Source organism: Bos indicus x Bos taurus, chromosome 1 (genome assembly GCF_003369695.1).
Source record: "Bos indicus x Bos taurus breed Angus x Brahman F1 hybrid chromosome 1, Bos_hybrid_MaternalHap_v2.0, whole genome shotgun sequence".
Classification (NCBI taxonomy): Eukaryota; Metazoa; Chordata; class Mammalia; order Artiodactyla; family Bovidae; genus Bos; species Bos indicus x Bos taurus.
The window spans coordinates 56,983,198-56,996,473 of NC_040076.1; the positions used below are offsets into that span (position 1 = coordinate 56,983,198).

General features: G+C 38.7%; 1 protein-coding gene across 1 annotated transcript in view; it reads right to left on the reverse strand.

The window, feature by feature from the left end:
- Positions 1–7,020: 7,020 nt before the first annotated feature.
- The window catches only part of BTLA (B and T lymphocyte associated), a 30,667-nt gene continuing 24,411 nt past the window's right edge, over positions 7,021–13,276 (reverse strand). The window contains exon 6 of the mRNA XM_027518417.1: positions 7,021–9,156. Within this exon, the coding sequence (XP_027374218.1) occupies positions 8,881–9,156 (276 nt within the window). The 3' untranslated portion in view covers positions 7,021–8,880. The remainder of the gene's footprint in view (positions 9,157–13,276) is intronic.

Consider the following 13,276-nt stretch of genomic DNA (forward strand, 5'->3'; position numbering starts at 1 on the left):
AAGGCAATGACACCCCAGTCCAGTACTATATATAAACACACACACATATATATATATGGAGAGAGAGAGAGATGAAATAGGCTGACATGACTGTGGAGGCTGACAAGTCCAAAATCTGCAGCGTGAGTTGGCAGCCTGCAGACCCAGAATTGACATTGCAATTTTGTCCAAAGGCCATTGAAATCCTTCTTCTAGGGAGGTCAGTCTTTTTGATTAATGCCTTCAACTAACTGGATGAGACCTATCCTCAAATTATCAGGGCAGTTTGCTTAACACAAAGTCTACAGACTTAAACATTATTTCATCTAGGAAAGACCTTCACAGAAATTTCTAAAATAATGTTTGACAAAATATCTGAATATCATGGCCTAGACAAATTGATAAATGAAATTAATTATCATATTGTTCTAATCCTTTGTAAATCTATCAAGTATTGTGCTTCTTTTTTTCTCTCATATTTCATAGTGTAATTTCTCTTATTCTGAGCCTTGTGCATTTATTCATTAAGTCACCATTTAATTTTTAGTTACTTGAGTGCATTTCACATGTCAATCAAATCTTCTCCTGAATAGCTGAAAAGTAAAAATTTCTGCCCTTTGCCGTCTCAACAGCTGACTCATAGCTCTTTGAGGTATTGTGTTTTAAGAATTCTGAGGTTAAAGTCACAGCGATAAAAATTAGCAAGGAATGAGTAGTCATCAATGCATCTGACATTGCAAATAAGTGATTCACAGGAAAAAGCTCATATCACAGGTTACCACCCACCATTAATCAAGAGAAGTGGTCAAAAAATTCTTTGGTATATAATTTCAATTTTTTCATTATCCTAAGAGTGTAATTTGAGTGGATTGTGTTGGTTTAATGGTTTGGAGGTTTTAAAAAAGATATAATATAAAGAAAATAAATTACTTAGGAAATAAATGTTTCTCTTTCACCAAATAATTCACTCAAACCAGACAAATGATGAACTGTGAAGATGCTCAAGGTTCTCTTGATTCACAGCTTTGTGTGGTAGGATACCTATCCAACTGATTGACTTGGTCAGACTTTGAGTAGCAAGAGTATAGATGACACTACACAAACACAACCATTTATTCCTTAAACATTCCACTATGTGTCAAACACTGAGCCAAGAATTGAAAGTGGAATGTGCATAATCCTCACTCATAAGAAACCTATAGCCCAATGTGGCAGCAAGCATAGTAACATATAAGTTCTATAAATGATAAGATCATTAACAGAGTGAGAAGACAAGCCATAGACCAGACCAGGAGAAAATATTTGCAAATGCCATATTTGATAAAGAATTGTTATCCAAACTATACGAAGAACTCTTAAAATACAACAATAAGAAAAGAAACAACCCAGTTAAGAAAATGGGCCATAGCCCTTAGCAGATACCTTACCTAGAAGATACACAGATGACAAATAAGCATATGAAAAGGTGATTAACGTCACATCATCAGATGCAACCAAGCAACCTAAGACAATAAGATGTGACTGCATATCTATTAAAATGGACAAAATCCAAGACACTGAAAACACCAAATGCTGGTGAGGATGTGGAGCAACAGGAACTCTCATTCATTGCTGATGGGTGTGCACAATGACATAGCCACTTTGGAAGGCAGAAGAAAGTTTTTTACAAAACTAAACATACTATGCATGTGCTAAGTCGCTTCAGTAGTATCTGACTCTCTGTGACCCAATAGACTGTAGCCAGCCAAGCTCCTCTGTCCATGGGATTCTCCAGGCAAGAAGATTGGGTTGCCATGCCCTCCTCCAGGGGATCCTCCCAACCCAGGGATCAAACTTGCATCTCTTACATCTCCTGTATTGACATGCAGGTTCTTTACCCTAGCACCACCTGGGAAGCTTGAAACAAACTGCATGATGTAGCAATCAACTTCCTTAGTATTGGCTTAAATGAATTGAAAACTGATTTCTACACAAAAACCTGTATACAGATGCTTACAACAACCTTATTCAAAATTGCCAACATTTGGGAACAACCAAGATGTCCTACAGTAGGTCATTAAATAAATAAACTTTGGTACTTCCAGATAATGAAATATTCAGTTCAGTTCAGTTCAGTAACTCAGTCATGTCTGACTCTTTGCGACCCCATGAATCACAGCACGCCAGGCCTCCCTGTCCATCACCAACTCCCGGAGTTCACTCAGACTCACATCCATCGAGTCAGTGATGCCATCCAGCCATCTCATCCTCTGTCATCCCCTTATCCTCCTGCCCCCAATCCCTCCCAGCATCAGGGTCTTTCCCAATGAGTCAACTCTTCGCATGAGGTGGCCAAAGTACTGGAGTTTCAGCTTTAGCATCATACCTTCCAAAGAAATCCCAGAGCTGATATCCTTCAGAATGGGCTGGTTGGATCTCCTTGCAGTCCAAGGGACTCTCATTTAGTGCTAAAAAGAACTGAGCTATTAAGCCACACACACACACACACAAAACAAAACCTGGGAGAACATTAAATGCATATTATTAAGTGAAAGAAGCCAGCCTGAAATGGCTACACACTATATGGTTCCAACTAAGCAACAATTTGGAAAAGGCAAAACTATGGGAAGTGCCAATGGTTGCCAGGAGTTTGGGGAGAGGGAAGGATGAAGCAGTAGAACACAAGAGATTTTTAGGGCAGTGAAACTATTCTGTGGATTGTTATAATAAACGATATACATCACTATATATATATATATGTTTATCTATCTATATAGATATAGATATATAAATTCAGCAGTGGCCACAGGACTGGAAAAGGTCCGTTTTCATTCCGGTCCCAAAGAAAGGCAATGCCAAAGAAGGCTCAAACTACCACACAATTGCACTCATCTCACACTCTAGCAAAGTAATGCTCAAAATTCTCCAAGCCAGGCTTCAACAGTACATGAACTGTGAACTTCCAGATGTTCAAGCAGAATTTAGAAAAGGCAGAGGAACCAGAGATCAAATTGCCAACATCTGCTGGATCATTGAAAAAGCAAGAGAGTTCCAGTAAAACATCTACTTCTGCTTTATTGACTATGCCAAAGCCTTGGACTGTGTGCATCACAACAAACTGTGGAAAACTCTTAAGGAGATGGGAATACCTGGTCACCTTACCTGCTGTTTGAGAAATCTGTATGTAGGTCAGGAAGCAACAGTTAGAACTAAACTTGAAACAACAGACGGTTCTAAATCAGGAAAGGAGTACATCAAGGCTGTATATTGTCACCTTGCTTATTTAACTTTATGCAGAGTACATCATCAGAAACGCTGGGCTGGATGAAGCACAAACTGGAATCAAGCTTGCTGGGAGAATATCAATAACCTCAGATATGCAGATGACACCACCCTTATGGCAGAAAGCGAAGAACTAAAGAGGCTCTTGATGAAAGTGAAAGAGGAGAGTGAAAAAGTTGGCTTAAAACTCAACATTCAGAAAATTAAGATCATGGCCTCTGGTCCCATTATTTCATGGTAAAGAGATGGGAAAACAATGGAAACAGTGACAGATTTTATTTTGGGGGGCTCCAAAATCACTGCAGATGGTGACTGCAGCCATGAAATTAAAAGACTCTTGCTCCTTGGAACAAAAGTTATGGCCAACCTAGACAGCATATTAAAAAGCAGAGACATTACTTTGACAACAAAGGTCCATCTAGTGAAAGCTATAGCTTTTCCACTAGTCATGTATGGATGTGAGAATTGGACCAAAAAGAAAGCTAAGCGCTAAAGAATTGATGCTTTTGAACTGTGGTGTTGGAGGACACTCTTGAGAGTCCCTTGGACTGCAAGGAGATCCAACCAGTCCATCCTAAAGGAAATCAGTCCTGAATATTCACTAGAAGGACTGATGCTGATGCCAATGTTTTGGCCACCTGATGCAAAGAACTAACTTATTTGAAAAGACCCTGATGCCTGGAAAGATTGAAGGCAGGAGAAGTGGATGACAGAGGATAAGAAGGTTGTATGGCATCACTGACTCAATGGACATGAGTTTGGATAAACTCTGGGAGTTGGTGATGGACAGGGAGGCCTGGGGTGCTGCAGTCCATGGAGTCACAAAAAGTCAGACACGACTGAGCAACTGAACTGACTAATACTTCACTATACATTTGTCAGACACGAAGAGTTACAACACCAAGAAACCCTAATGTAAACTATGGAATTTGGTTGATGTATCAGGGTTGGTTCATTGATTATAATAGATGCACTGCTCTGGACCAGGATGTTGATGATGTAAGAGGCTGTGCCTGTTTGAGGGCAGGGGACATATAGGGACTTTCTGTACTCTCCACTCAACTTCCTTGACCCTAAAACTGCTCTTTAAAGAAGTGTATGTGTGTGTGTGTGCGTGTGTGTGTGTGTGTAAGTATAATCAGGCCAGATAATCTATTCTGGGGCCTAGAAAGTTTCAGTTAGTGGGAAAAGCTGTCAAATTAACCACATAAAACAAATTAGCCTATCCACTGGGAAACCTACATTAAAATTACCTGAGGTGTCCTTTAACAGTGAAGATTGTGGAGTCATATCTTAGATTTCCCGAATTAGAATTTCTTAGTGCTGGGAGCTGGTAATCTGCAGTTTTTAAAGTTCTTCAAGTTGTTTTATATTCCATAAGGTTGGAGAATCATTCTTCTCTTTCATTTTCACACTTTATATAAAGCAATAACAAATTGATTCCAAACGTTTTTAATAACTTTATCTTATTGGGAATAATCAGCAAGTTTAATATTCATTAAATTATTATATTTTTCATATTTTATTAATGATGTAAACAATGTAGATAATACTGAAATAGATTTATTGGGGACATATATAACTCTGACACATTTTATTAAGAAGGAATAAAAAATGTAAATGATTTGTGGTTTGGGCAGTGTGGTACAAATGTTTAAGTATAAATCATGTAAAGTTGCAATCATTATTAATGCTATCTTTACCACAAGATATGCTAAGAATGTCTCAATAATAGAAATATTTTGTTGTTTAAATTCAAGAAAATCATGAAGAAACTGTTCAGCTTTGTGTGTTCATCTGATAAGGACAGCTAAATATATCCTCCCCATACTTCCTGTTTTTATTTCTAAAAGCATAGCAGCCATTCTAGTATATCTTTTGCAGTTAGTTGCCCATAAGTGTGTCTTGGCTGAAAGAGCTTACCTAGAACTGGTTGTTCAAAATGCTAGGAGAGGTGCTATCATACTGGCTAGATGACAGTGACTCTAACACAACTTCCACAACCCAATCCTATGCAGCAAAATCTGAACGCCAGTGTTAAATAAGAAAAACTCTGCTACCAAATCTCAATTGTGTCTTTCTGGAACAAAAACTTCTATGGAATGTCATACTCCCATCCCCACATCTTGTGGAATCTTTCCCCAAAGCCACAAGGCCTTCACCGAGGCCACAAAGGCGGAGCCATATCCAAAGTCATTTCCAGAACTGACTGAGCCCCTTTGGACCATTGCCAAAGCTCTGCTGAACATCACCAGGAAGCTTCCTGACCCATATTAGGCAAAAATGCTCACTCTGGTACTCACCTTATAACACCCTAATCAATCACCCAACCTTCCGCAGGAATTTTCTTTATCTTGAGGCTATAAAAATTGGCTACTAACCCACTAAAAGAATCAACTCTTGCTAGCCTGTCAGGAGGTCAGCCCTCTGTGCTTGCAGCGACCACATTCTCTCTGCCCTTTATTCTTAATAAACCCACTCCTTTCTGTGATACTCTGTGTCTGGAAATTCTTTTCCAACCAACATATTAACTGCCATGACATAATACATTCTTTTCATATATTTTCTTTAATGACCCATTTACTCTAATAGTTTGAGTTTCTTTAGTAAGCTTAAATGGAATGTCAGTTTTTTCAGTTTTTTTTTTAACCATTTCTGTAAATCATCTATCCTCCCTTCTATACAATAACACACACATACTTTCTCACAGCCCACATTCACTTGTGCAGTAGTTTATGTATTTGCTCAAATAGATCCTAACCTTTGTTATCCACTTTGTATGAGATCTATTGCATTATTCTCAGAAGCATCTGAGCATCCTAAGAGCCTCAAGCTGTTGAATGTTACAAGCTATTTTTGAAATAATTAGACCATGTACATTGGAAATTCATAAATTCATCTCTTCTTGCTTTACTTTTAAGTGGCTGCAACCTCATTATTTTAAAATAAATGGCTATCAAATTGCACTACTTTACCATGTATGATCTGCCCCTAATCTTTGGTAAGAAAAACAGCAAGATACAGATACAGTAAATCAAAGTATGTTGACCCATACTGGCCAATTAAATATTCTGGACTTTTCTCCATTCCATCAATTGTGCTTTTAATTTGGTATCAGGTAAACAACGATGCAGTTTAAGCCATTAATCTGCACTTACTTGATTATACCTGTTGACAATGATTTTTACATTTATTCAGACACCCACTAGTATATTATTGAGTGTGCATGTGCACTCAGTCATGTCCAACTCTTTGTAACCCCATGGACTTTAGTCCACCAGACTCCTCTGTCCATGGAATTTTCCAGGCAAGAATACCAGAATGGGTTACCATTTTCTACTCCAGGGGATCTTCTTGACCCATTGATTGAATCCAGGTCTCCTGTATTGCAGGCAGATTCTTTACCAACTGAATCACCAGGGAATCCCATGCTGCTGCTGCTGCTAAGTCACTTCAGTAGTGTCTGACTCTGTGCGACCCCATAGACGGCAGCCCACCAGGCTTCCCTGTCCCTGGGATTCTCAAGGCAAGAACACTGGAGTGGGTTGCCATTTCCGTCTCCAATGCATGAAACCCATAGGTTGGTGCAAAAGAAATGGCAGCTTTGCACTGTTGAATTTTGCTCTTTGATATTGGAATACATTCTAAATAAATATGGTTATGTTATACATCATTTTAATGTGCATTTCTTGCTTTATGTTTTTCTGCTAATGACTTATTACTTGCTATTTATTTTATATTTATTTTAGACTATAGAAGTGATGTTAGACAAAAAGCAAATTCGTGAGATCCTTTTATTCGAGTTCAAAATGGGATGTAAAGCAGCAGAGACAACTCGCAACATCAGCAATGCATTTGGCCCAGGAACTGGTAGCAAATGTACAGTGCAGCAGTGATTCAAGAAGTTTTGCAAAGGAGACGAGAGCCTTGAAGTTGAGTACAGTGACTGGCCATCGGAAGTTGACAACGACCAACTAAGAGCAAGCATTGAAGCTGATACCCTTACAGCTACAGGAGAAGTTGCCAAAGAACTCAACGTCAACCATTCTATGGTCATTTGGCATTTGAAGCAAATTGGAAAGGTGACAATGCTCTATAAGTCAGTGCCTCGTAAGCAGACTGCAAATCAAAAAAAAAAAAAAATCATCATTTTGAAGAGTCGTCTTCTCTTACTCTATGCAACAATAACAAAATGTTAATGATTGAGAAATGTCTCAATCAGATTGTTATGTGTGACAAAAACTGGATTTTATATGACAGCCAGCAATGATCTGCTCAGTGGTTGGATGAAGAAGAAACTCTAAAGCACTTCCCAAAGCTAAACTTGCACCAAAAAAAAGGTTATGGTCACTGTTTGGTGGTCTCCTGCTGGTCTGATCCACTACAGATTTCTGAGTCCTGGCAAAACCATTACATCTGAGGAGTATGTTCAGCAAATCAATGAAATGCACAGAAAACTGCAACTCCTGTAGCCAGCACTGGTCAACAGAAAGGACCCAATTCTTCTCAATGACAATGCCTAAGCACATGTTGCACAACCAGCATTTCAAAAGTTTAATGCATTGGGCTATGAAATTTCACTTCATCTGCCATATTCACCTGACCTCTTGCCAACCGACTACCACTTCTTCAAGCATCTGGACAATATTTTGCAGGGAAAATGCTTCCACAACCAGCAGGAGGCAGAAAATCCTTTCCAAGAGTTGTCAAATCCTGGAGTATGAATTTTGTGCTACAGGAATAAACAAACTTATTTCTTGTTGGCAAAAATGTGTTGATTGTAATGGCTCCTATTCTGATTAATAAAGATGTCTTTGAACCTAGTTATAATGATCCAAAATTCACAGTTCAAAACTGCAATTACTTTTGTCCCAATGTAATAACTCAGTAGCATTATGTCACATTCATATATATTAGTCTATGTTATCCACACACAGTCACTTTATAAATGCATCATACATTAATTGCTATATTTACTACCTCTATTTGCTTAGTAATCTAACAGGATAGATATAAGCATTTGCTTGTCAGGCATGGGGAACATCTACCCTGTATCCAGTTGGTATATTCCACATCTTTATTGCATCATTTATTCTTTCCATTCTTTTCTTATATCATCAAGTTTAAAATTATTTCTCCTTTACATTTAAGAAATTCCAATATTAGATTGATAAAAATTTCTTATTATGGAAGACTGGAAACAGACACACAATCATCACTGTATTTATGTTTAGTTATCTGAATTGGGACTCCTTTTTCAAGAGTATATAGTGAACTGATCTAGAGAATCTAAACCTTTCTGTCCTACATTCTCTGTAGTCCCAAAGAAAATATTGAGTTTGTGTAGCAGGTTAAATGTAGCTGGTTCGAAAAATGATGTCTAAAAATGACATCATTTGGTTTTGGGAAAAAAAAGATTTTACTGCCCAAGGCTATAAATATAAAAAAGTCCCAAAGAAGTTTCTGGGAGAAATTTTAGTCATTTGTCCTGTGGATGCTTAAGACCCAAGCACTGAGGTGAACCTCCTGAAAGTGAAATTTCTCAAGCCAAGGACCACTGTTTGACTTTCTGTTGGTCTTCAGTAGTGGTGCTGACTAACAGATCAGTTGCTGATCACTGGTGGGAGATCAGGACCGGATTTAGCTCCTCACACATATGGTCGCATACTCCGTAGGTGCTTCTTGCACATGTGTTGCCTGTCTTGGGTTCATTCCAATGACCGAATGCTTCAGGGAAGCATAAATAATGCCCTGTTTGTTTTCTTCCAGACTTGGGTTAAAATAAACCCCAGACTCTCTCCGGACCCTGAACCAGGGGTCGTTATCATAAATTCCAGTTTCCAAATGCAATGTTTGGGAACTTTCCATGATGTCGATTTCAGTTGGCTCACTCCTAAAGAACTGGGGAACATCAACCTAAAAGAGAGGAAAAAAAAGATTTCTTTAATTACAACTTAAGGATGTGATAGTGCATATCCACTAGGAAACCATGAGTGTAGGCTAAATTGAGTGGTTATACATGGAGAGAAATAATCTATTCTTCATTGTAGGTGTTGACATCTACTCCTTAAAGCAGATTCTCACTTATTAAAGGGTGAAAGGCTTAAAGACCACTATGTTCTTCTGAAAGAGTTATTTTGTGCTTTAAAAAAATTATTTATTTTTAATTGGAGGATAATTGCTTTACAATATTGTGAAGTTTTCTGCCATACATCAACATGAGTCAGCCATAGCTATACATATGTCCCAACCCTCTTGAACCTCCCTCCCATCTCCCACCCCATCCCAACCTTCTAGGTTGTCACAGAGCACTAGGTTCAGCTCCCTTTTATTTATGGTCATTTTTGAGCTCACAGAACCCTTTTTGACCCCTCTTTGAAATGGAAACCACACATCAGATTAATGAGAAAAGCATAAAATATCCCTTCAGAACATCAGGAGATGTGTAATATAATGTATAGCATTAACACAGTTTAGAATAAAGCAATTAAAGATAAAGCAGAACCATTACTCTCTAAGGGACAAAAAGAATATACTATGAAGAATAAATATTATCCAAGATATATTATTATGATTTGAAACCTGGGACTGGAAGTTGCTGTCAATTTGATGTGGGTGGACAAAGCTTGGGGAAAAGTTCTAAAGATATTCCAGTTGTTATTTCCACCACACGGATTTTCTAACACTTCCAAATTGAGTCAAATATCTTAAAGTTTTCAAGAAAGATGTGAACTTATGTAAACTAAAAGTACTGAAACCTGATTTTTTAAAAAACTTTTTTCAATTATTTGTTAGCTGTTTCTACCTATACAAGGGACCCGGCTGGTAAAAAATGAAGATACCATGTTAATGCTAAGGCTTATTTCAATTTTCTAAATCCCAATGTTACCAATTTATATTCTTGAGGTTCAGCCTAATTTCTTTGAGGTATCAGGTCCTTAACCTGATATGCCTAACCTGATAACCTATATCCCTTACCTGCTCTTTTGTCATCCACATTGTGATGTATACAGAGTTCTATACTGGTGGCTCAGTGGTAAAGACACTGCCTGCAATGCAGGGTACCCTGGTTTGATCCCTGGAGAAGGGAATGGCAGCCCACTCCAGTATTCTTGCCTGGAGAATTCCATGGACAGAAGAGTTTGGCTGGCTATAGTCCACGGGATCTCAAAGAGTCAGTGTTGACTGAGTAACTAACACACACCCACACACACACACCATGCAAACATGTCTAACTTTGTTCTGACAAATGAAGTATTAACTGTTGAGTATACTGCCTCCCTCGGATGGCCTAGCTGCCTAGGAAATAACACCAAGGCTGAATGATTGAAAGAAGCAAGATTCATTTAAGCGTCTTCATCTCTTGACTCAGATGGAAAGTGTCTCAAAGAAGCCCTACTAAAGTCTCTGGAGGAGCTCTGGAGAAGACTGTCATGTGACCTAATAACTGAAAGGTTGTTGCTGAACCACGAAAGATGCCAGGATTCTTGGCCTTCAGAGGAGAAGAATTCAATGGGGGGCCAGAGACAAGGCTTGATGGCTCAGAGCTTTTGTGTAATAAAGTTTTATTAAAGTATAAAAGAGATAGAGAAAGCTTCTGACATAGACATCAGAAGGGGGCAGAAAGAGTACCCGCCTACTAGTCTTTAGCTGGATGTTATATAGTTACTGCTGCTGCTGCTGCTGCTGCTGCTAAGTCGCTTCAGTCGTGTCTAACTCTGTGCGACTCCATAGACGGCAGCCCACGAGGCTCCATCGTCCCTGGGATTCTCCAGGCAAGAACACTAGAGTGGGTTGTCATTTCCCTCTCCAATGCATGAAAGTGAAAAGTGAAAGGGAAGTCGCTCAGTCGTGTTCGACTCTTAGAGACCCCATGGACTGCAGCCTACCAGGCTCCTCTGTCCATGGGATTTTCTAGGCAAGAGTGCTGGAGTGGGGTGCCAATGCCTTCTCTAGCAGTCTGTTAATGAAAGAAAGGAATGTCTCAAAACTCAGAGAATGGCACTAGGCTCCTTACCCACAAGACTCATTTTGAGATAGTTTTGGCACCAGGGGAGTCATCCTGGGCCATGAAATGATTGATTTGAATCTTGAAGAAAAGCAGATTACCATGCAAATAGTTTTGTTTACATGGCTTAAGAGAGCAATGTATGAGTATAACATATTGTTTTGTCAAGTCAGTTCTGAGCCTTTAGGTGAACTGACTTGAGGACAGAAACTGGGGTAGATGCATAGTACAGAACATGGCTTAAGACAAACATTTCCATAAGAAAAATGTATTGGTTAGCTCAAAATTTGAGAAAAGTTAAGTTCAGGCAGAACCAGGTGTCATTATGGCAACACAGTATTTTAAGAAAAACCTCTTTTTAAATTTGTATAGAGAAGGGGAAAAAATATATCACTAGTTTGTTTCCTTCTGCTACTTAAGAAAGAGAGAAAAAAATGTCTGACACTTGCAGCCTATTTCCTCCGTTTGGAGACCCCTGGCCTTCCTGCCTGTTACCCTCTCATATCTAGCCGTAAATCTTTAACATATCAACAAGGTCTCTGTTGTATTTTTCAATCTATGTAGTTTGTCAACTCAATTACCTGCCTCCCATCCCCAAAGGTGGCTGGTTTCCATGGAAAACTTTGTTAGAGTAAATTAGGTAAAAGAAAGCATGGTGACTGAACCTATTCTGTGGCACCTGATCAAAGTGGGTGGGTGCCACAAGGCTGGTGCACAATGGTATGGTGGGTAGAGATGGCAAAACTGAAGCAGCTGTCTTATTCTATATTTGTATAGCACTCCACAGTCTGTAATGGAGAAGGCAATGGCACCCCACTCCAGTACTCTTGCCTGGAAAATCCCATGGATGGAGGAGCCTGGTGGGCTGCAGTCCATGGGGTCGCTAAGAGTTGGACACGACTGAGTGACTTCACTTTCACTTTTCACTTTCATGCATTGGAGAAAGAAATGGCAACCCACTCCAGTGTTCTTGCCTGGAGAATCCCAGGGATGGGGGAGCCTGATGGGCTGCCATCTATGGGGTCGCACAGAATCCGACACGACTGAAGCAACTTAGCAGCAGCAGCCACATTCTGTAAAGCACTTCAGAAAATATGCAATTCACTTGTTTATACTTTCATACCCTCAAAGGACATCCTGGAATAGGATTAAAATTTTGACTTTTAAAAGTATGTTTCATATTATCCTTTTTCTAATTTGGATTTCTATTCTGCTGGTTCACATACAATTCCCTCTTGACAAAATTTGAGTCTCAAAGATCTAATACAGTATCTCTTTGATTATTTTCTGAAATGCTTGATAACTCAAATGGGGCAAAACTCTGAAATCCTATGAAATACACGAAGATCATAAAACAAAATTCCCCGATAATTGTACACATAGAAAAACCCCCTCTTGAGTTCAACTGCAAATCAAAAATAATTCATCCAGTTTACAGAGAAAGAAATGTAACTATATTTTAGCCAACCTGGGCTTTACATGTCCAGTAAATTATTTAGATTTTTGTTTTTACCTTGCCAAAGCATGATTGATCTTAGTTCCCTGACCAGGGATAAAACCCAAGGCCCCTGCAATGGAAGTTTGGAATCTTAACCACTGGACTGGTTAAGGAACCAGGGAAGCCCCTAGACCATTGTTTTAAATGTTGTCATAGCTTTTAGGGCTGATTGTAACAGAGTGTATTTTGTTGTTGTTCACTATAGAAAGAAAGGAAATCACATTTAAGAAAATTTCCCTATGTGAAGAAACAAAACCTTAGCACCCAACACAATAATACTAAAAATTTCATACAAGTTTCTTAATTTGAATGTATTTACTTTTATTTAATATTCAGCTAGCTGGTGGGGAATGCTGAGTACCATTTAATATTATATGTAGAACTATTGGTTATATCTGCCTCTGGCATTTCTGGAAATTTTAAGACGTTGAATACATCTTTATTACTACTCCTAATGGAAAAACCCATATCCACATAAATTCTTTTTGTGGTACCTTGTTTATGACTACTTGTTTTTAATTAGAGCTACA